Genomic DNA, 24730 nt, shown 5'->3' on the forward strand with positions numbered 1-24730 from the left:
CATGCACTGAGGGAACCAAAATGTGGTTTTCACAAGGTAATATTTTCAATACAATGAGAGATATTAGCTATGGTATTTTAAAGAAGAAATGTTTGATGAGGTGGGATCAATGTCTAAGAGCACACACGTTTTAGGTACCATGACATAAGAAATCCTCCTACAGAGGTGGATGCTAGCAACTGAGAACAACTCATTTACAAACAGGAACTCCCATGACATGAGCAGAAAAACACTTACACCTTCTGAAATACAGAACTTTCTACCTTTTCTTGTATTGATAATTCAACAGATAGGTTATATATTAGAGCTATAGAGGTAAAATATTGTAATTACAGACATCTGATCTAGACTGACAATATTTAAGTGCTGCAATTGAGAGTGAATTCTCCAATTTACTGAGAAGGTATTTAATTTCCTCAAAAATTCAATAGAAGGGAGAAAACTTTTCATTCTGTATAACCATCAAAAATGACAGGGAAGTGCCAGGAAATTACATATTAGCTGCTACTTTAAATTTAACTAAGCAAAAATACAGTGTCATATTTTCCTCCTATGCTCAGGAATGAATGGCTCCCTGTCCAATGGCTGGCTATATAGAATTACAGAGCCAGGACAATACGTCCTCACCAAGCAAATAATTAACCTGAATACCAACATTTCAATATTCACAGCAACACCTTGTTCAAGAGAGACAGTGAAATCACACAGAGGAAATACAAATGCAACAACATTAAAAAAAAATTAATTCAAGTTTGTTATTTGTTAGGCTATGTAAGTGCACTTCTCTAGGATAGTTACTCTATTTCAAAGCGCAATTTTTTATCCATAACCACAGAAGTAATGTTGATGTTTTGTTTGTGCATCTTTTCATGTACAAAAAAATGAGTGAAGAGTCTCAGACTCTTAAGTATCTCTCTCTCTCCCTCAGAATCCTGGTAAACTACCTCCCAATAGAGATTTTTATACTTATATAAGCATATTTAGGAATATTTTCTAAATAAGTATCCTTGTAAAACTAATTCCTAAATTAGATAAAGAGAGAATGCCTGACCCTAGAAATCCTGTTAGAGGGATAAATCCCTCTAAACCTTCTCCTCATTTCCTCCCCATTGTCTAATACTACTGCTGTGCATTTCCTAGTATGAAACGTGCACTGTGTCCAAAATATTTTAAAAATAGGTTCAAGAATAAAGCATTACTTGACTAAAACGTGTATCTATATTTACTGAGTGGTTCTGAAACGTGCAAATACATTCAGATTCTTATTACATGGTTTTAGCAGCTTAATTTATCTGTTTCCTGCTAATCTAGGACATTGACTTCAGCAGGAATATTCCACACACAAAAGAGAGAGAATACAACTGGACTCTGTGAGTACAAATGTGCCTTCAGTACAGGCATCTTCTTCAGCTGAGAATGCCCCCCAAAGAGTGCCCACATAAACAAAGCACTGAGCAATCTCTGGATTGCCTGGTTTCTGTGCTGAAAAATTTGTCTCAGCCCCTTACAAAGGACTCGATTCTTCCTCCTTCTCACAAGGAGGATGAATGTACTCTACAAGTGGCGCCGTGATTCACATCAGCAGCAGCCCAGTCTCTCACTCCTGCCACTGCCAGCCAGAGATGTGCAGGCTCCCAGTTCCCAGGTCCTGCTCTCTCCAAGCCTGGTTTCCCTGCTGGTTCCCCAACACTCCCCCAGCCCAGATGCCCATTTGAACAAAATACCCTTGAACAAAAGCAGGTGGGACTTCGGGAGCTTTGTTTCCTCAAACGTGTGTGTTCCACCAACACCACTGGGAATACACAACACACGAGTGGCAAATCTGACAGCTGGCAGCAGCGAGCAGAGGTACCGTGGCAGATTTTGGAGCGTGGTTATGCTATCAGAACTGAAGGGCTTTGGTTTACAGCTCACTCTCTCAGCAAGCACTGAACACAACATTATGTTCAATATGAAATTAAGTGTATCTTCACAGAGGATGTTACTATAATTAGTAAGCAGAAATTATATAGTCACATTATAACATTTCTGTGGAATATAAATTTTGGCATAGATAGTAGATATTCAACAGTGGATTTGTTGGGCCATATGTATTCTTTCTAAGTTAATAATAAAGCCTAAATATTTCTTAAATATGACAGCAGAAACAGTAACAAGAAAAGAACCAACAATATTCACTCCTGTGACAAGACCACAGATATCTTGAATTACACCTGGAATAATTTTGATACAAAACATGCACCTGTTAATCCAAAAGCAAAGGCTGTTCTCCAAAGGATTTTATGCCTATGACTTGCAATGATGTTTAGTTACAATTTTCATATGATGTACATAAAACACATATATGAATTTTTATATATATATGAATATATATATATGAATTTTCCAGACTACTGGAAAACGCTAATACTTTTACTATGCTAAGAAAGATAAAAATACTGACAAAAAACATCCCCCTTGGGCAGTGAGCCTCCTCAGGCTCACTTTGCATACAGAGAAGAGAGGCAGTTTCCTAGATGGGGTAATCTGAGTACCTACAGGTAACTCTCAACTTTGCCCTGGAGGAATCTAATTATTTTCAGAGACTAGAGAGGGAGGTCACAGAAGCTAAGAGCTAGCTGAAGCTACTCTTCATAATAATTTCCTAAATTACATTTGTCAATTTGACTGATTCTCATGATGCAACAGCAATTTGCAAAATTTCTGCCAGAGAAAAAAGAAAAATCATGGGGCTAAATAGTATGTTTTACGCTGTAGGCAATTTCTGAACTCCTTAGCGAAGAAATCTACATGTCACTGACTCAGAAACAGCCTTTGGACTAATACTTTAAAAGGAATAATCTTTTCAAGAATAATTTATCAGAATTTCTGTGTCAAATACATAATTTACCCCCACAATATTTTTTCTGAAAGCACTGATAGGATCAAATATCTCAGGACATTTAAGCTTGAATGTGGATGAATTTATAACTTGCTTAACTTCAATTATAGACAAATTATTTAATAACTGCAATTTAATTTTAAATAAATAAAATAAATAGTGCATTTAATTGCATCATTAAACTAATTCCTCAAAATAATTGTTTCCTCTCTTGCTATTACCATACAGAAAATTCAGATATATCACTGTACATTGTCCTCTGTTGCTATCAGCCAAATGGCCTAAATGAGCATCAATTCTTCCTTTGATTTTTGCCCTACCCTTACACTAAATAAAACTTTAAGTAATGATTAGTAACACCTTCAGAAATAGCTAAATTACTTGAAAAAGTCTTATTGAAATCAATGGAATCTACGCTGAGTTACTCAAGAACTTCTGAAAACGATTGCAACTATGTACACAAACATATCCACAAACCCAAAGGATAACACAAACCCCGACTGCAAATCAGATCAATGGCTAAATTGGCAAGGCTGACCTTATTCTTTCACTAAGATTTAATTGTTATTTTATATCCTGAATTATTTGGCATCTTGGAAGTATTTAATATTTATACCTTGCTCATTCGAAACTAAACCACATTTCAGAATGTCCACAGCAGCCAAACCCCTGGACCGAGTACTGACATGGAAATAGATGCAGGTCTTTGTTGATATAATTACCTTTTTTAGAGTTCCCCTTACTCCTATTAGATATTTTTTGAAGAATATTTGTAAGGAAACTGGAGGTCTCTGTGCCTTTATGAAGTACTTGGTATCCCACAAGGTTGGGCCTTTATTATTGAATTTTTCCTCTTTTATTTTTGCAATTTTATTACAAGTAAGTTGAGGAGTGTTAACACAGTAATATGCTAAGCTAAACACACATGGCTTTACACAAAATTTAGTTTTCACTGTATTAAAAATAAATGGAGAAAATATAAAAAAGGAGGACTTTCATCATCAGATGGAAATATGCAACTGAAAGGTTGTAAATAATCATGTAAGTATATTTTTCTTCAGTAAGCACCAAGAAAACTGTAAAACCACTCAGGCTAGAAGATTAAACTGCCATCCATGCTATCATGACTACTCTTCCCTGTATCCAAGATATGGAGATCTATTGAGATCCATTGACCCTACCATGCTCTAAGGACTGACCAAATCCCTGGGTGGAGAGCTGAGAAGTGCTGGGATCTCCTTTTATGACCCATGAATATCAAAACCAAACAAACTGAATTGGCAGCCAAGCTGAGACTGAGCGCAAATGTCACCACCATCCATCAGCATCTTGCTCCTCATCCTGTCTGCTGACTGACTCCTGTATGCAAAACAATTTATACCCAGTTGCCTCTAACATTCTCAGCCTGCTTTTACTAAATATGGCTTCATTTTCTACTGTACCTTGTCACATAAAGCTAAACAAGCTTCTCTTTGGCCTTCTGTGAAAGGAGAGCTGCAGTATGCAAAAAAAAAAAAAAAAATCTCCTGCTGGCAAACCCTCAGTTTTCACAGCTCTGCCATCAGTGCCAGGCAAGAGCAATTCTGTCTTCTTGAAACCAAAAAGGACATCATCGCAGGCCACAAACGCTAAGCCACCACAATTTCCTCCTAATTAAATACTCCCATTTTGTTCAGCACAGCAAGCTTGCAGTACATGGGTGGTAAGTGGCTCTTCTCAGCATGTGTTGGCTACAAGATACATTTGAAAAACAAATTTTAATTAAAATGTGCATTTCTCAGTTGCTGAAAGGGAAAGAAGGTAACAAGGGATGTAAAAGGCTGTAAACCATCATCTCACTTAATTTAAATGACATTTAAAAAATTAACTTTACAGTCCTCACCTATACAGCTAGTATTTGAGTGTAATCCATCTCACTTAATTTACATGACATTTAAAAATTAAAATTAACTTTACAGTCCTCACCTATACAGCTAGTATTTGAGTGTAATGCATACCTTCAGTTATACAGAATTCCAGACTTGGAAAGCAAGTATGTCAGAAACTACTACAAAATCTCTCCCAAATCAACCTATCACATGCACTTCATTCATTTAGCAGAAGTCTGTGTTATCAGATGTCTATTATTATCTAGCCAGTGGGAAATTCTGACCAGACTTCAGACTGCTCTCAGGTCCACTTTGTGGTGTATTTTTGTAAGGATGCTATCTTGGTACTCTTCTGCTGAAAACTGGGAATAAAATTTTTCAGCAGACTCCCACCCTGTTGATTCCTAAAGGGGCAGATTTTGGAGCAGGAAGGGATACAAAGCTTTCAATAGCATGAGGTTTGTCTCTTCTGGTGAATAAAATGTACAGCTGCATCCGAGACTGTGGAATTGCCTATGTCTCCAGGACTAACAACAAAGGAAAACAGATCTCAGATGAAGGCACTGACTCTATGACCCCAGACAAGTTGCTTGGGGCCAGATTCCGATCCAAGTTACACTGCTCTGGGTCACTGGCCTAATTGCTCCAGTGCTCTTCAGCTAACAGTGAAATTGAGGCAAAGCATTGCCCTCAGTTTTCCATTGCTTTTAATATTAACTGTGTATTAGAGAAGTGAGTGGCCTTTCATAATTTGTGCTTCCACATGTCACTAAACAAAGGAGAGAGACAAACAGTTCCATTTTAGTTTATTACTGTGAACCTCATTCATATCGGTTTACCTCATTCTTTGGCTGGCAACAACTTGTGCCATTTATTGCAGCTGTGTCTTCATCTAAACCAAAAACGTGTTCTCTACTTCAAGTTGAGTCATGTGAGTTCAAATCTAGCAAGATGAGGCAGCCTTGTATTCACATGAGCTTTAATGTGACCTGCCAGCTTCCCTGAAACTGCAAGTGCCTTGATCACAAAAGGGTTTTTTCATTTAAAATCCACTTCCTTTCAACAAAGGGAAGCCCAGACAGAAAGGCAAAACTCGTCACTTGCAGGGCAGCAGAGAGAACTCAAGGCTGGGGAACATAGTTTTACTAAGCATTTTCCTTGGGAAAGTAGGGTGCTCAGCATGAGTGGGCTTTTGTAACTCTCTGGATACCCTGGCAGTCTGCAGCATGAATGAGCATTTCTTTACTTCAGCGACCTGGCAATTGCTGCGTGCTTTTCACACACATCTCTTGTAAGAAATGGGATTTGGCTCTGGTTTACGCTAGTTTGTGCTTTTTAGCTGTGATTTGAAATGTATTACATATTCACAATAGTTCAGGAAATTCTACTTTGTAACTTTGTAACTACTGTTCTATTTTACATTTAAATTGTATGCACGTTTCAGAATTGTACGCTGTTTCAGACTTTCTCTCAGGCCCTGACAAATAAAGGATATAGGTCCTTTTTTTTTGGCAGGAGTTGTTCTGTTTCATTTTTAGCTGATTTCCTAGGGAAACTAAACATTGCCAAGGCCTTTAGACGTAGGTCTGCCACTGGTTGACTGTTCCTAACTTTTGAATCTCTGACAAGAGCAGAGAGCTCACAGATAACTTAGGTTGCTGCCAGTTTCTTTAAGGCAGGCAAGCATGCAGAAATGAGAGGATCCTGCTAAACACTCCTTATCAAGAGGAAGGTTACAATGAGGTCAAGCTTTTCACTTTTACTAGAATATAAAGATGACAGAGTTATGAATATTGTAGCCAAAATAAATCTTTCAGCAGAGTCTTCACCACATTGGAATTCACCCCTCACTCAGACACAGTACAGCATACTGACTGTGCATATTTATTAAAAGTCCCAGGTGTAGCTGATCATCTTCCTGTCCTCATGGCATTTGTGACAGAACTCTCCTGTACGTTACCTAATGAAAAATTGTCTAATGAAGAGGAGAAAACTCAAAGTGAAGTTTTGATATAATTAAGTTAAAAGAAACCTGCAACAATTCTAAAAACATCAGATTCAAATACATGGTCCTCAATAACTCTCAAATTGCTCTTTAAAAAAGCACAGCTCAGCTGGATACTTACAATAGCTCCCATTACAAATTTTTCTGTAGTCTTATTATGCAGGCTATCAACAGCCATTGGACTGCAACAATGGCACCAATCATGATCATGACAAGACAAAAATTGATTAGCTATAGAGGAATAGCTGCACAACCTTCTACAAATTCACAACGCCAAACAAATTCCCTTGGGTATGGTACTTAAAAAGAATTCATATTTAGATTAGTTTTTCGTCTTTTGGATTTAGAACATTTAAAAGCATCTCAAGGAATGCTCTCCAGTTCCCACTCCCTACTATATGAGCTAATCTAATAAGCATACTGAGATACACTGAAGGATTTTGTTTTCCTCTCTGGCTTCCATCTCCAGCACTGCATGCTTGCACTAGGGCTGACAGCCCCACCAGGCAGCCTAGGGGGCTCCCTGATGGTCTGCTCGGGAAGCAACACAGAAACCAGCTGAGCATTACAGAATATACAAAAATAGAAAAAGGAGAATCACTATACATGGAGATCGTGGTTCTGTCTTCACTGCACTTTTCCAGTTAAGAGAAAGCACAGAATATCAGATGTGTTCCTACCACACAAGCCATGCTGGGCCACCTAGCTACCTGATGTGCCACAAAACCTGAAATTAAACTCTCATGCTCTAGAAAGGCTGCTCTACTCAGATCCCTGGATATCAAGTATGATTTAAGAACTCCATGCTACCTAAACAGTGACAAAGAGAAGTGGAGAAGTGACATATTATTTGTGTCAGGGTCCCAAAGCATGGCACAGAGCTGTTCACAGACAGAGGAAACAAAGAATTGTGCTTGGAGTTTCAGGTGCCTCCATCTATGGGGGAAAGAAAGCAACCTGTACACGTGGGCAGAAGGAAGACAATTACAATAAATGCCATGAGAAGTCTTACTGCCCAAACCTGTCCTTTCATGAGGAGTAAGGTGGTAGCTGTATCATCACAGCACAGGTAACACTGCCTAAAATTCCAGTATGTTCCACACAAGAGGGCCATAAATTCCCTGTGATCTACTGGAATCAGCCTGAGGGGATTTTCAGTTCCTGTGATTAGAGATATATCTTGGAATTACACTGGAACTGTAAAGGCTAGAAGCGCATCAGAAACAGTGCTCTGAAAATCACATGCTTTCTAGTCAACATCTATATTAAGTTACCAGCATAAAGTTCATCATGAAAGTATAAGTACATAGTATTTACCTTATGGCATCACATGGAAGATGGACCTTAGTAGCATTAGAAAATACAATCTGCTGCACGCCCTGTTTTTAATTTTATCCCTTCCTTTATATAAACCTACATACAATTTCCCTTTACATAAGTTGCATTAAAAAGAACAACAACACAGCATGAGTCACTCCACAGATACTTGTACACTACAACTTACAGCTGGCCAAGACTGAAAGAGCCTTTTAACATCTTTTTATCCTGCTTATTTTCAAGTCCAAATGTTTTTGACTATGAGTACACATAGAAGTGAACTGTAAAAAAAAGCTCAGAATAATCTTTTAAAAATGTTATTTCTAGCCAGAAGTTAAATGCAGATTTTAAATACAGGTTAAATATATAAACAAGTATATAAATCTATCTTATAAAAAAAAGACAGATTAAATCCAGACAAACTGCAATTTATAGAGAAAAACTCCAAATGAGATGCCTATCTGTATGAAATAAACTAGAACACACACACACACACACCAAAGACTAGAAAAATACAGCACTTGTAAGATCTTAATCATGCCAAATTATGAATGCAAATTGGTTTTTACACAAAGTCTTACTGAAGCCAATGGAACAGCTCAGGAAAGAAATTTATGGGATGCTTCAGATCACTGCAAACCAAAGAATTCTCCTAAAAAGTGCTTGGATGTACAAAGCTTAATAGGGCAATTCCATCAACTGTGCTTCTCCTAGGGCTGCCAGCTGGGAATGACTTTCTCCAATATCGAAGAAATAAGCTCCAGACTCCACTCCACTTGGAACTAAGAGTGCCACCCTGATAATACTTTCTGTCACTCTACAGGAATGAAAGAGCAACACCAAACTAGTTTTAAGGCTTCCCATTCTTGGCAGCAGCTACACCTGTCAAGACTCAGAGGAACACTTGTTAGGTTATGAAAACACTACAGCTAATCATTGCTTTTGGAAACATCCATGCAAAACACCTTGTTCATTCAAGCAGAAATGAAACAAGAACACTCTGAGAACAATAAAACAAAACTGACTAATGATTCAACTACAAACACCACTGTGAAAACTGATTCAGTTACAAACACTACAATGAATTCTAAGCAAATCTTCCATGCTGAAGGAAAACATTTCAAGGTCAAATAAAGAATGCTCCACTGTGGAACAAACCCTAGTGAAGAAATCACACAAAGTGATCCTGGAGCAGAGTTTTCTTTAGTTCCAACTGCCTAAACACTGTCTTTGCTCATACTTTGCTATAGCAGTGATATATTTTATACCATATCCTGTACTGGCAGTGTTAGTACTGTTTCTCCAGATATGTTTACAAATTTTTGAAGAAAGTGGTCTGCAAGAAACATGCTGAAGAATTCTGTCAAAAGAGAACAGAAGACATAATTTAAGCCTGTGTTCAGCCAGAATTAAATATAGCCTTCAGGTCACAAAAAGCACAAAAGGCCACGCATGCTGGCAGAACAGAAGATGTACCTACTGTCCTGAGTGGTCCAAGAAAAACTCAGACTGGAAGGATTTTTAAAGATTGTCTCCTCAGTCAGGGTGAAGATACCACCACTACTTCAGCAGCACAAAGGGACTGAAAACTACCTTATTCAGAAAAGGCAGAGCCTTCAAACCTGCTGTTTAGAAACCATGAACAATAAAAGATGCAGGAAATTACAAGGAGTGGGTAAACAAGAAGATATTTCTAGATTCTAGGGGAAAAAACTGAAAACTAATCAGGCAGAGAAGTCACAAAATGAAAAACCAAGGTCAGGAAAACAGGTTTCAGCAAGGCTTTGGAGACAACAGAACATAACAATGCCTGACTGGAACCCATTCAAAAATCAATGATGAAATACTAGAAAAATATAAGTAAGAATATAGTAGACCCTTTCCTCAACACACCTCACATGACAGAAGGAATACTCTGCCTGTTCTAGAAATGATGGTTCTGGGACCAGGAACCTCACTGGAAAGCTGTTGGAAAGACTGAATTCTGGGAGTACTCTGATCTAGATCATACGGGCAGAACGGCAGAGTAAATCGTGACTTTGGAAACACGAGCTCAGAACACTTCTCTCAAGAGGTGGTAGAGCCACCAGATTAGTAGGCTCAGAAGAAAATTGCTAGTAGAATAGAAAAATCTAGTTTAAGATGAAAGATGAAAGAGATGAATTAGATAGTAATGACTTAACTCTTCCTCAATAAAAACAGCTTAGTCTTTGAGATTTGCAGAAGATATATGAAATTTTAAGTGAGGGGTGGGCTCAGCTTCTTCTTCTAGGGGACTGCTTCTCAGATGCTGGAGGGGTTAGAATTTCTCTCCCCTAAATGATTCCTCCTGCCATTGTACTCACTGAGAGCTCCTGATCTACGGGGCTGAAGCAGGGCTGGCAGTGGTGAGACTGACATATGGAAAAACAAGTAAGGAGCTCACGTGTCCACTGGGCTACCATGGAGCCTGTGGCTGGTTCCAGGCTTTGTGTGTTTGTGAATGATCTAAAGAGAGATCACATTTTTATACTGCAGATAACATTAAACAGAAGGAGCTGCAAGCACAAGATGGCTTACAAGCATAGGCAGGAAGAGCTACAGTGGATTTTGTTACAGAATAAATAAAAGAATGCATCTGGGATCTCTAATCTGAAACAAACATGAAGAAGAAGGAACATACACAGGAGACAATGATGATTAAAATGCTTTACATATAAAATTCACTAGAAATTAACTACAAAAGGTATATTATATGTTTGAGTTTCAACCCAGTAATATCAGTACTGGGAAAGAACAGTGATTCTGTAGGTAAATCTAGCATAATTACACATCAAACATTTCAGTAGCTTTATAAAGGATCTTGCAGAGTTACAGTAAAAAAGTAATTGAATGAAAAGGAGAAGAAATAGAATGGCAGTCAAAACATAAATAACTAATAATATATAACTTGGTCATTGCCAGACAAAATAGCTCATAATCAATTATGTAGGTTTGGGCATCATAAAGCTGTAAAAGAAGATGAGAAGGAAGAAGGAAGGAAAATAACCCTAAAAATTCATGAATATAAATTTGGATGACTACATTTCTTGACACCAGGATGTTGAATAGCCAGTTTCCAGCAAAGCCTTGCTACTTAGTGACATCATTACTTATGATATAAACAAAGACAGGATGAAATATTTGCTGAAGACATAGGCAAATCATTATTTTTCTTCTCTTCCACAACTCTAAAGATGATTCACGAAGACTTGTTGCTCGGCTCCATTTAGTATTTTTCTGTTCTAACAATTCGGAATATGTGAAATCTTAGTCTCTGGCAAGAATGTAAAGCTAAAACATTAATTTGTATTTTTCTTTGCAGCAAGAGAGCTTTTGAAGTGATGTGATAAATTTTAATTCCTACCTGAAGCAGCAGTATCATTTGTCACAAAAAAAAAAAAAAAAAAACCCCAAAAAAACCCCAAAAACAAAAAAAACCAAAACCACCAAAACCCCACAATGTTTAAGTTCAGCCAGGTTAGACATAATTTTATTGAAGAAATATATTTCTTAGTTGGCCATTCCACCACTCAAACCCTAGAAAAGTGATACAGGTTGCATTTTGAAGAGAATGAATTTAAATCTCCTAATTTGCACAGGGAGAGGAACATACCGACAATAAGCATAACTCTGAATTTTGTGTCCTATCAAAATGTCACAAATACAAGCACTTCTCTATTACACTGAATACAGAAAATATGAACTGTGCTCAGAAGTGTCATAGTTTTTAAAAAAACCCAAATAACTATTCAACAACAAAGATTCAGGACATTAAGAATTACTGTGAAATTTGGATCTCTCAGTCATCCCTCATGTGGGAGTCTACCTAGATATTTGATTTTTTCTTGTCTCGCAGACATACATGACGACATTTCAGAAATAGCAGTGATACTGCTCCATAATGCCAAAAAGGGGATTTGAAGATTGCATCTAGAGACTGGATGATGCCACTTTGTCCCTTCTGTTTGAAAGGTGAATGTGTACACAATATGGCAATGTAAACTACAATTAATGAACTCCAGAAAAATATTTCTGAATCCTCCAATAAATCCAGCATGGTAATAAACTCCTGAAATAAATTAGAAAACATGAGACATGCTCAAATAACATGAAGAGGCAAAGATGCAAGCTGTTTACATAAACCAGAAATGACATCTTAGCTTATATGATGTAATGTTTTTATACAAGCCTGGTAGACAAAACAGTTGTGATGGTGCCAAGTGTTTGAAAGGTGATGGAATTTATTGAAACTGGCCAAGACACAAGTTCCAGCTCTGATTCTAATGCCTAAATACTATCTTCAAATATATGAAGGCAGAAAAAAAGTTTAAAAGCATGTTAGTGAGATTGTATAGTTCAAGCCATCAACAATTAGAAAATACCAGAATGAAGCATACTTGAATAACCTTACATTGGACACTTTGTTGAAATTATGATATAGTCTTTAACTGCATGATTACATACTAATTTTTCCACATAAATTCTGATTCATTCAGCATACATAATGAATAGTGTGTACATAATGAACTATTTTTCTTGTAACAGCTAGTTGCTTTTGTTCAATGTGTAGTCCCAGGACTTATTTGCTACACATTATTCATATTCTTCTCTGAAGAAAAAATTATGAATTTCATCATGGGTTTTTCCATGCACCTCATGGGTTTTCCAGGCTACTACAGTGTCTGTCTGATTAACAAACATTCATTAGTTTATTTTGAAAACATTGCTGTGAGGGGAGGCAGCAGTATGCTTCCATTTTACACATGGAAAACTAAGGCACAGGAAAATTACTTAATGTGCTTGATGTTCTCTTCAAAGCCATTTTTTTTTTAAAGTCCTACTCTCACAGAAGTCAGTAGCAGCCATTGGTTCTGAGTACTCCATGGTATCCTTCTCTGCCGGCAAATGAACAAGGAGAATTTGTCATCCTGGGGTCGTGTGTGGCTTTGGAAGATGTCATGCACTGATACACATTAACACTTCTCTGGCAGTCACACCAAAGCATGGCCTCTTCTGCCCTGTTCCTTGAACTTGTTCCTGTCCCCCTTCCTTCTTCCCCAGTCACACTTCACAAGTGCTGTTCTTCATTCCTAAGGCTGTCCTTTCAGTCCCAGTCTCTCTGCTCAGCAAGTCCTAGTTCCATCCCTTTAGTCCTGAGCTCTGTGGTCCAAACTGCCCAGTAACCCCATCTTGTACTTGCTCATTCTTTAAATTAATCTAATTGGAGTGAACATACCCTCACTTTTTTGTTTCCCCCAGCTTTCCTTCCCTGGGCATGCTGCCTGAACTTAGACTTCCTTCCTTGCTTGTTTATCTTCATTTCCCATTCCGGGTTATTTTGTCCAATTCCCATTTAACTTAATCCCCATCTTGCAAGTCTTTCCTGTTCTTGAGGACTGCCTCAAATCTGTTAGCACCTCTGGGGTCAGTTTTCTTGCCTGACTCCTTTGTCTGTGTGCCCCAAGTTCCAACATCCTCTTTGAAGGTTTGTTTCTGTGCTCCTCTCCTTTCTGCATTTTGACAGCTGTCATTGGATAGGTGTCTTCTGCTTTCCCTCTGTCTGTGCCAACAAAGGGAGGGGAGTGGATGCCGGCGTCACCGCTCTCGGCCCGGTGGGACCCACAGCCACAGTGCAGCATCTGTAGGGGGAGCACGGCACGGCCACAGAGGAGCCTCGGGAAATTCAGCTGCTGACATCCAAGACTGTTCTACCAAGCCTGGGAAAAGCTTGGTGTTTCCCAAGACTTTCTGATATCAGCTATATATCTATAGCATTGGTGTGCTCATGACACAAAAGAGATCCATTCATCTACTCAAGGTTTAATCCCCAAGTAAGGCTAATACAAATTTTATAAAAAGGACACCAGAATGTTCAGCACTGATTAAACATTCATTCCTGGCCTAAGCTTACGGAAGTATGGCTACAATGTTCCAATATGGCAAAGAAAAATAACAAATGCTACACTTTTTCCTATACACACAGTGAGTTCAAGAGAGTTCAGAGGAGCTACACGTTAGACTGTGCATCAGACTGAGCTGTGGGATTGGACCCATGTAAAAGAATAAGAGCAAATAATGCCTTTGAAAACAACAGCTCATAACTGGCTTTATAATGTTGCATTACTTTGAACCAAATCTTATTAGGAGTTTTTATCTAAAAAAATTTCCAAAGTGCATATATTTCTTATCTCTTATCTAACATTCGTAAGTTTTAAATTGCTTTGATTCATTAGGAGAGATTACAATGCCTGCAAAAACAACACTGAAAGAAACCCAGAAAAAAAATCAAAAAAAAGAGAACTGTCATGATATTATTAATTTTCTACTCCAATTTCTAGATTTGTGGCTCCCATATATACCTTCACAGAAGGTATAACCCAGTTTGCTGAATATAAAACATCTCAATATTAATCTGCTCATCTTAGAAAACAAGAAAAATATTTTGCTATCTACATAAATTTTCCATTACTGCTTATGTTTCTACTGCAGCACTGCTTGCAATTCCAATTAAGTGCATTGCAGAATTTGACATAGTTGGATGTATAATGTTATGGTTTCATTGGTTGTCTTTCCAGTTAGTACAGCTTAAAGACCAAGGACATTTTCAGAATCTGAAAATCTAGCACAATTACAATTTACTATGTGTAATACATTGCTATTTATCACAAGACTTTGTTGAACCTCAGTGATGACAATCACCTTAAGAACATCACCCTTTTCAACAAAGACATCCTAAAATAAATTGCAAGTATTTATAATGCAAATGTACCCATGTGCATCCTCGGGGATCTAAATGTATGGCGTGTACATTTGTACACTTATCTCAAAGATGAAAGCTTTAACCTTTGCTTCCTTGTTTTGTGTTTCCATTAAAACAAGCTTTTTGATGCATAAGTGCCACCTGTAGGAAATATTGGAGTATGCTCAAGAGCAGCCCTGTGCCAACTGAGGCACTGAGTTGTCTCCCTGCCATCCCCAAAACAGGCACCTCCTGTGGAAATTCAGACATGTATTGAGGAACACCTGGATGATGGCAGCTTGCTTGATGAAGGTTAGTTCGTAAAGCCACATCTACAGGAAAGTTGTTGTTTTCCAGTGAAGTCTAACCAAAAAGGAATTGAAACAAAAAATACTATGTTTTTCCATTTCTTGTCTGTATGACATTAATCCATAGCAATCAAGCAGTCCTTTTCTATTGCATGTTGATCCAAATAGAGTTTGCCGTGAATAACATGGACTACTTCACTACAACTCCTTAGGGTGCACAGATATGAAAAGATTGCATAATGTATCTATTTTAAATTATATCTACTATTAATTAAAAGGAATACATGTGAAAAAGTGTTTTAATGAAAAAAACAGTGGAGAAAAAAATCTCCACTACTATAAACATAGTTCAGTTTTCTGTGGCAGTGAGTAAGGCATGAATGGACGGAAGTGCATATATCTTAATTCCAACATTAAAAGAAAAAAAATCAAAGAATTTCTAATGTAACTATAAAAATAATATTGATAAAAAACTGACACTGATAAAATAATAACTGAGACTTTTCAATGCCTTACCTTGTTTTTAATATTATAAGAAAAAATAAGAGCTTACAAAAATTCAGGTTTTTAAACGTTAGAGTCTACCTAGGTCAAAAAAGTGAAGTATTTAATCCCAATTTGTAAAAAATAACAGAGAAAACTGGCCCAACTCCCTCTATAGCCATCAGCTTTAACAGTTATGCTCCAAAACTACGCTCACCACAAGGAAATAATTTCATTAATTCAGCTGTACCAATCACTATACAGTACCCCCATTCCTTGGTGCATTTACTAGGTAACACAAATTCCACACCCAAAGCACATTTCGCATCTAAGAACAAAAAGTTATTTTTAATAATTCAATGTGAAACGACAAGATTGAAATTATCTGGTACACGAGAACAAATGATATGCCACTCTAGAAGAAATATTTGTTCATTGTTTGACAGGCAGTGAGTCTGTTTAGTTTTGTCAGTCACAGTTGGGTACAAACGACATGTCTCTCTTCTCCCCTAGTCAGCCGTCAGCGTCGCTTCGAGCACGTACACTTGTTTTGGCTGTCCCCCGTCACCACCTGACATTTATCTGCTTGCTTCAACACACACAACCTTTAGCACCCGCACCTGCTACTGTGAAACCAAACTTCGCGTGCCCGCCGGGGAACAGACGGGCGGACGGACTGACAGCCGCTGTCCCCAGGGCACTGCGGTCTCCCGCGGCGGTGCGGGCGCCAGGCGCGGCGCGGTGGGAGCGCGGTTCGGCTCGGAGCTCGGCACACCCGGGCCCGTCGGCGCGGTGCTGTCCGCGGTGCTGAACCGCCTCCCTTTCGGTCTCCCCCCGTGCCCCATCTTGCGAGCCCCAGGCTCGGTCCGCTCGCCGCCTCATGGCCCCCACGAGGGACCGGCAACAAGTCTGGCCGCTTGCCCGCGCCAACCGGCACATCCGCCCGTCTACCTGAAGCACGGGAACTGCCCTGTAATACAAAGGACTTTGGAGACCGCGGGCAACAAAACCCCACCAGGGCCGCTACCCCATCCTAGCTCCGGACTCTCCGCAGCTCGGGCTATGGCTCCCGTTGCTGCCTCTCCCAGAACAAGCCCCAGCGTCCATTCCTGGCAGGGGCAGGGTTGTGCATCAGGCTTGCCCGGGGTAATCGCACCGCAACGCCAGGCACGGTTTAGGGAGCGGCGGTTTTCCCTCCCTTCCCTCCAGCAAGGTGCAACCTTCTCTTCTTCTTTTGTTCTCAATGGCGGGAGGGTGGCGGCAGCGGCGGGAGGGGTGGGGAACACTTGCACCTACAAATTCATGGGGGATAACAAAGGACCATACGACGCGCGGATTAATTTGCATTAGCATCCATGAGGGCAGCAGCATCTTACGTCTGCAGGGATTAGCCGCGCCGAGCCCGGGCTTACCGTCCCTATCGCAGAGCTGAATCGCCTCCAGGCTGAGGTTCTTGATCACCTCCTCGCAGGGGCTCGTGGGGCTGCTCATGGTGTGCGCCAGGCGCGGAGCCTCCATCGCGCCCCTCGCCGCTGCCTGCTGTGGCTTGGCCGGGGGCTGGGGCTGGGGCTGGCCGGCTCCGGTGCAGAGCCGCGCGGCAGCGCTTCCCGGCGCCGCCCGGCTCGGCTGCGAGCGCTCGGCGGAGGAGGCGGGCGAGGAGCGGATTTGTCACCGCAGCGAGCCGGGGAGGGGGCAGCAGCGAGGCGGGCGGCCGGCGCGCCCCGGGATCCGCGTTTAAAGGGGCCGCGGCCGCCGCCTCGGAGCCGTCCCTTCCCCCTCCGCTCCTTATGTAACTGCAGCCGCGGTTTCTCGGTGAAGCTCCCCGGGAGTTCAACCCCTCCGGGTCAGGCCCTGCGAACGGCCGGTGCGGGTTCCAGCCGGCCTGCCTCGAGCACGGCTGCCCACCGCCGCGGCGTGGTTGGTTTCGAGGTTACTCCATAACCCGACAGAGTCCCCCAAGGCAAAACCATCCCCAAGCCACAGCCAAGCGACTTCCCGTTCCCTGAGCGCACAGCCCACCATGACCGCTGTGTGGAAATCACACCCAACTGCAAGGGCTCTGCCGTCCACTCTGATCCTTCCTGATTATGCAAGAATTTGCAGAAAGAAATATTAGACAGTTTTACATTGATAAACCTAGAAAAGCTGGCAGAAGGTAAATGATTGCAAGAGAGGGTATGGGAATGAGCCATTTCTTGCTATCTGCTCACCTGCCCTTTTTGTGGGAAGGAGAAAATCCACATGGTATTGGTGCCATTCCTATCAAGCCTTTTTGAAAAGTACTTATTTATCAGTTCCCAGCTTCAGGAACAAGAACGGGACCAGAAAAGGAGAAAATGTAAAGAGTAATAGGATAATAAATTAAACTTGTGTAGCACTGCACCATCATCAGGTGTGACAGCTCAGCTCCCTCCCCAGCAGAGGCCTGCAGGCTGGACAGAGGAGCAGCCTCTGGGCCTCGGGCTGCAGGAGTGCAGTGCTTTCTCCAGGTCATGGACTCACTTTGGGATCAAGCTCACCGTGCTGGGATGGGATGACCGATTTCCAGACAAAGTGGTTTGAGCCTGTTTCCTATCACACATTACAACAAGCATTCGTGCCACTGGTTTGTGGTTTCACCAAAATAAAATCGACACTGTTTAGCCATTGGTCATGGGATATCAACACTGGTTGCCTTGAGAAACAGCAGTTCATTGCATGCAGGCTCCCACCAAGACTGAGGCTGTGATGTTTCTTGGTCAGCACTGCATGACAGCAAGTCCAGAGAGTCCCTAAAGCTCCCATTTCTTTTTCTGCAGTCCCAAGACCACCCAGTGTCCTCCCTGACACTGATCTGGCACAGTAGCAAGCCCCATGCACAGCTGGATGTCTGTCATCCCACTAACACTGGGATCCTTCCATTTTTTATGATGGTTTCCAGGGACACTAATCTCAGAAAATGAACTCTGCTGTTTCCTTTCATGAAGCCATGGCCAAGTGCTGCAGCCTAGAAGCAAGGAATAGTTTTTAGGAGCCTGGATTCCTCTGACACCTTTAAAAATCTGTAGTACATCCTGGGGAGAAAGAGCAATGTGGAGCACCCTTCTGGAACTGTGTATTCTTCACCTGCCCCCCCTCCCCCACTTTCTTGTTCATCCTTTCTTTTCCCCTGCTCTTTATTTCTCTGATGTTTTTTATCATGATGGAAAATGTGTGCAGAGGGGTCAGGCAGAGGAGAAACGGAATGAGTAGGAAGGGAACTTAAAGGAAGAGAAAATGAAAAGGAAGTAATAACAGGAAGGGAGAGTGTGAGTCAATGGGGAGGTGGGAAGGGAGAGGAATATATGAATGAATGCACAGACAGAATGAGGACAAATTTAGAATCAGAAAGGGAAGAAATTAAAGTGGGTGAGACTGCATTCATCAGGTTTTAATTTTGTCTCTGACAAGCATTAATTCCCTGTGCTGAATCAAAACCTTTCTCCTTGATATTGCAACTGTTCTTAGCACACAGGCATCTCCTACGTAAGGCTGGAAAATTTCTTTCCCTGAAGATGGTGTATTTAGTCTCTCAGCCTTATGTTCCACATTCATTCCCTTCCACAATGTGGCAGACACTTCAGCAGCTCACACAATCTTGTTACTTTGCTATAACATTATATAAAGTCCATTTGAAACAGACACTGTTCTTGAATACTGAGAGAATTCCCAATTTATTCTCTCTGCCTCTATTTTATACACCTTTCTCTCCTCTACTTCTTATTCTATGCAACTGAAATCAGGTTTTTAAGAACGGATGGATTTTGCATAGCTCTTTGAAAGCGGACAGCTTTGGGGGTGTTCCCATTCCTCAAAGGCCTCTCATTTCTCAGCTACCTTGCAGCAATAACCCCTGTCTGAGCTCCATCTATTTCTTTCTCCACACCATTACAATTTTTTAAAGAAAAGACTGATTAACTCTCCAAATACCAGCAGACTTCTGTGTAAGTATAGAGCAGATAAACCTTTTCCATAGCTCTGCTTTTCTAAAGCTAGACCTGCCTGAGACAGTATTTTGCAGAGTCACACTTCAGGCTGCATGCTTCCTTCAGCCTATCACCACTCCCATCACCTGGGCAAGGGATCAACAGTTTTTTAAAGCTCAAATTCCTCCCAGATGTGGTTCCATGCAATCACTTGGCAATTAATTGAGTCCGAGGTATTTCAGTCTCAGAGCACACAATGCTCTCATGGCATTTTTTTCACCTGAGAGAGCTATACTCGTCTTAACAAGGAATATCACTGTCTGAGGCACAAGTTATGTTTGTGCTAAAGGATGACAGTCTCAGCATATAATCAGAAAGTTTATTCTGTGACAGATTATCCCTGACAGTGTTTAGCAAAAAATGTCACATATCACAAATATGGGTCAACATTATGTAATGGAAAGTCTGCCAATGGCAGCACAACGTTAGAGACAGCAGAGGGTCATGTGCTTAGAACTGCAAAAGCTTGCAAAGAATTTACCACAACAGCAACCTCTCAGACTTCCCACCTTTAGATAAACAGAATCTCACCAACTTCTGTAGTTTAACAACAATGTGTCTGTTATTACAGTAACCTCACACAAGGAGAGTGAAGCAGCATTTTCTAGCATGATGCACACAGCCGGAAACGTGAGCTGTGACACACAGCTCTTGCCTGGTGAGGTTCAACAATCTCAGCTCTCCCACCTCAGCCTGGCATTCACAGTGCCCCAGGTAGGTCAGCAAGATCTTGCTGCAGAGCTACCATTCTACAGCCGAAAGGCAGAGAGGCTGCCAGCCAGCTGGAGAGGTGTGTGGCTTCTTTCCAAAAAGGCACAACCTCCTTCATGCCATAAAAGCAAGGGGAAAAGGGATTCCTGTGTACTCCTTTCCTCCCTCCCCTACACAATTACAAAGTTCAGCCCCACCTGTGTTGCTCTCTGTTTTGGGAAAACTGCTGAGCGTTAGCAACAGAGCACAGCACAGAGCTGGGCTACCCCATTCCCACTATTAGAAAACTCTTTTGTATTTCATTGTAGCAGGTTTTTATCTGCAAGTTATAAAAGAAACCCCCTTTCTCAGACCTCAGCAAGACTCAGAGTTCCAGCTCTGCCTTCCCACTTGGGAATAAAAAACGATTTGTGTTATTGCTCAGTGGACTGTGCAAGCAGAAGGCAAAAAGGTTACAGACATGGTTTTCAGGAAAGAAAAACAGGGTGGAATTAAAGTCAGCATTTTAGGATTATTTTCCTCCTAATAATATGTCGCTTTTGATGAGAAAAGCAAAATATTAAAGGACAGATAGAAAGAAGGATGAAAATCAGTATTGAGGATGAGAGTGACTGAGCCCTGAAAACCAGTCGAGTCCAGGGAAGAGTTACTGAAGACTGTTATATGTGGCTGTCATGCCCTTCGTCTTCAGTGAATGCCCATTTTCAGCCACTGCTAAAGGGACTGCTCTATCCTGGCTAAGTCCTTGGTCTGACTCAGGACAATCACAGAAGTGCCCTGCTATCCAATCCTTCATTCCTTACCACTCACTACTGCCACACCATCCTCATTCATAAGGAAAACTTCAGAGTATGGAGCCCTCTGATGGCACCAGTTGGGTGTGCAAATCTCAACCTAATCTAAGCAATATAAACAATTTAAAGGGAATATTCCTCTCAGAACAAGAAAGACATCAAGCAAATTATCATTTTATTACTGCTATTGATGGTGCTGCTTTTTGAATTTCAGTTTTCTGATTACACAATCTGAATAAGCATCTAAGAAAGACAAATTCTTTCATATGCAAAAAAAAAGTATCTGTAGTTCATAAAATTTATTTGTTCCTTAATGGACACAAAGTGCTGTTAATGCTTAGTATTATCACTTATTAATTTCATTTTAAGTTTAGCGCCACTTTATGAGATCCAGAGTAACCTTAGAGAACAATCTGAACCTCTCTCCTCTGTGCTGTAAATCAGTCTTCCAACTTCTGTAACCACTTCCACATTTAATTAGTGCCTCATCCTCCAGATATTGGGCCATATCTTGACCTTTAAAGGATACTACTGTCTGCTTATCCTTGACAATGCTGACTGCTATTCAGATTTAGTTTCTGTCTACAGTGGCCAGCTTTGATACTTTTAAGTGAATTTTAGCCCCAGGTGACCTGTTTCAGTAATTTCCTTAAGATAGTATGTGGCACAGCATCAAATGTCTTTGTAAAGTCTTGATGCTGTTCTGTCCTCTGCTTATCTTCTGGCTTCATCGTAAAGGATGTGGAGGATAAACATTCTAATTGGCCTGGCTTGGTTTGCTGCAGTACACCTGGGCCATATCAGGGTCTCATTACACTATTCACCTCCGTGTAAATATATATCCCCCTTCAGCTTCACTATTTATAGCATTTGTTCCAATTTGGAGCCATGCCCATAGGACAATAGTTTCCATAGTTACTCTTAATTCAGTTTTTAAAGACTTCTGGCATGCTGACACTTTATTAGTCTCCTGATACTTCCTCAATTCTCTGTGGGGTTTTTTAGCAACTAGCTGTTCCATCAGTTCTTTAAATATCCGAAGGGACACCTCAGATGCATTTGTTTAAGTGATGATATTTCATTATGTATTTCTTAGTTACTTTTTCCCAGCAGTTCATAATTACATCAATGATTTCTTAAGCAAGCCATTATTTAAAGTTTAATCTCCTTCCCAATAAACTTCATGGCAGAAGTCCAATTAGTCTTAGGGAGAATAAGAACTGGTCTCAAAATTTATCTCCTTATTACAAATTAATTACAATTAATATTTTCTTGGTCAAATAATTTTGTGTTATTGTGCCTTCAAGACTTGTAACACAGTCTTTTCCTATTATTTTTAACCTCTTGGCAGCTGTTTTGGTGTATCCTCATGCTGTCCCTGTTTCTCTCCTGTGTACTAAACTTGGAATATAAAGCCCTGTTTTGGTGACCCTCCAGTTTTCTGTTTCTAGCACAGTTCATATTTTAGTTTTACTTGTTTAAGTAGCCCACAGTGACCCATTCTCTCCAGTGTTTCCCATTTTCATTGGAACAAGACACATTTCTGCTGCCTTTTCATTACAGTATTCTCTCATGTTCCCCCTACTGCCCTTCCCCTTTCCACAGAGCCTTTTCTGAAACTCTCTCAACTGATCCTGTGAATGAGATTTTCCTCATAATACTACACCCTTTCTCTGGATAATCAAAACTCTTCAGATAGCCAAGAAGAATGTACATTAATAAAGACAACAAAGAAAGTCTAAGTGATTAGTTCCTCAGTGTCATCTGCTGATCTCATTTTCTTATAACTATGGAGCTATAAGCATTTTGCATAAGCACAGAAGATGGGATCTAGGTCGATGTCACTGCTTTTTTACCACACAATGAACACAGCCAGTAAAGCACTAAGGAAACACCAGGAAGATTGTGTTAAATCAGTAAGAGTAGGAGCACCAAGGCATTCCCTCTCCTTAGCTTAGAGACTGGATGAGTAGTGAGACTAATCTTAAATTTCATTCATTTGATTCAGTCACTTATTAGAAGCTCTCATACTGTTTTTCAGATCTATTATTATTTATATACATATTTTGCATTGACCCAGGCTGGATGCCAGGTGCCCACCAAAGCTGCCCTGTCACTGCCCTCCTCAGCTGGACAGGGGACAGAACATATGCAGAAAAGCTTGTGGCTTGATATAAGGGCAGTGACTGTCATGGGCAAAATGGAATTGACTTATAGAAATTAATTGAATTTACTACCAACCAAAATCAGAGTGAGATAATGAGAAGTAAAACAAATCTTAAAAGCACCTTCCTCCACCCCACCCTTCCCTCCTTTTTGGGCTGTACCTCCTCCCCAACCAGTGGTGTAGGGAGATCAGGAACAGGGGTTATGGGCAGCTCATCATAGATTGCTTCTGCTGCTGCTCAGGGAGAAGAGTCCTTCCCCTGCTCCAGCATGGGGTCCCTGTCACAGGAGACACAGACTTTTCCACAGACTTCTCCAGTGTGAGTCCTTCCCACGGGCTGCAGTTCTCCATGAACTGCTCCAGAGTGGGTACCTTCCCATGCAGTCCCTCAGGAACAGTCTGCTCCAGCATGGTCCCCCCAAGGGGTCACAATCCCTGCCAACAAACCTGCTCCAGCATGGGCTCCTCTCTTCACAGGTCTGCAAGTCCCTCCCAAGAACCTGCTCCAGTGTGGGCTTGACACAGATTCGCGGTGTTCTTTAGGCCATCCCAGTGCTCTGGCATGGGGCTCCATGGGCTGCAGGCTGGTCTCTACTTCCTTGATGATTTTCATGGGCTGCTGGGGGACAATCTGCCTTGCCTTGGTCTGCACCACGAGCTGTAGGTGAATCTGCTGTGGCACATGGAGCACCTCCTGCCCCTCCTCCTACACTGACCTTGGTGTCTGCAGAGTGTTCCTTTCACATATTCTCAGTCCTCCCTTCCCTGTCTGCAATTATTTCTGCACAATAACTTTTTTTTCCTTCTTAAATATGTTATCACAGATGCATTACTGCAATTTCTGATTGGCCTGGCATTGGCCAGTAGTGGCTCTGTCTTGGAGTTGGCTGACTTTGGCTCTGTTGGACATCGGGGAAGCTTCCAGTAGCTGCTCCCTTAAGCCACTCCTGATCCCTCCCTGCTACCAGAACCTTGCTACACAGACCCAGTGTAATATGTGATCCACAATTAAAATGTCGCAAAATATCACAAGAAATAATTTCATTTTAAAAACAGCAATGAAGAACTGTGTTTTCCATGGGTTTGCTCTGGTAGGAATGCATGTCCACTTAGAATGCATATACAGGCAGATTAAATAAAGAAAGTAAAGAAATGAACAATAAAATGAGCATCTGTAGCACTGTTTCTTTAACAACATCCACAAGCATTTTAATTAAACCATGTTCTGCTCTGAATTATGTCCTACTGCTGTTACTTGTGTTCTGAATATATGTCAGCCCTGCAGTATGTTATTTATTGGTGGTCTAGCAATCCTTACAGATTTCCAGTTGCTGTACATACGCAGTGCCCTGGAGTGTTTAAAGTCAGTGGAGGAGTTGTGGCATTCTGTGAGCCTTGAAAATCCTAGAACTGACTCAAAATCTGTTAGTGA

At 40.9% G+C, this 24730-nt stretch overlaps 1 protein-coding gene across 1 annotated transcript in view; it reads right to left on the reverse strand.

Annotated features, from left to right (window-relative positions):
- Positions 1-17304, reverse strand: part of PHYHIPL (phytanoyl-CoA 2-hydroxylase interacting protein like) — a 31551-nt gene extending 14247 nt beyond the window's left edge. Inside the window, exon 1 of the mRNA XM_041474534.1 lies at positions 17035-17304. Within this exon, the coding sequence (XP_041330468.1) occupies positions 17035-17140 (106 nt within the window). The 5' untranslated portion in view covers positions 17141-17304. The remainder of the gene's footprint in view (positions 1-17034) is intronic.
- Positions 17305-24730: the final 7426 nt, after the last annotated feature.

The sequence above is a fragment of the Pyrgilauda ruficollis genome, unplaced genomic scaffold, assembly GCF_017590135.1.
Source record: "Pyrgilauda ruficollis isolate IOZ18807 unplaced genomic scaffold, ASM1759013v1 scaffold11, whole genome shotgun sequence".
In the NCBI taxonomy this organism is placed as follows: Eukaryota; Metazoa; Chordata; class Aves; order Passeriformes; family Passeridae; genus Pyrgilauda; species Pyrgilauda ruficollis.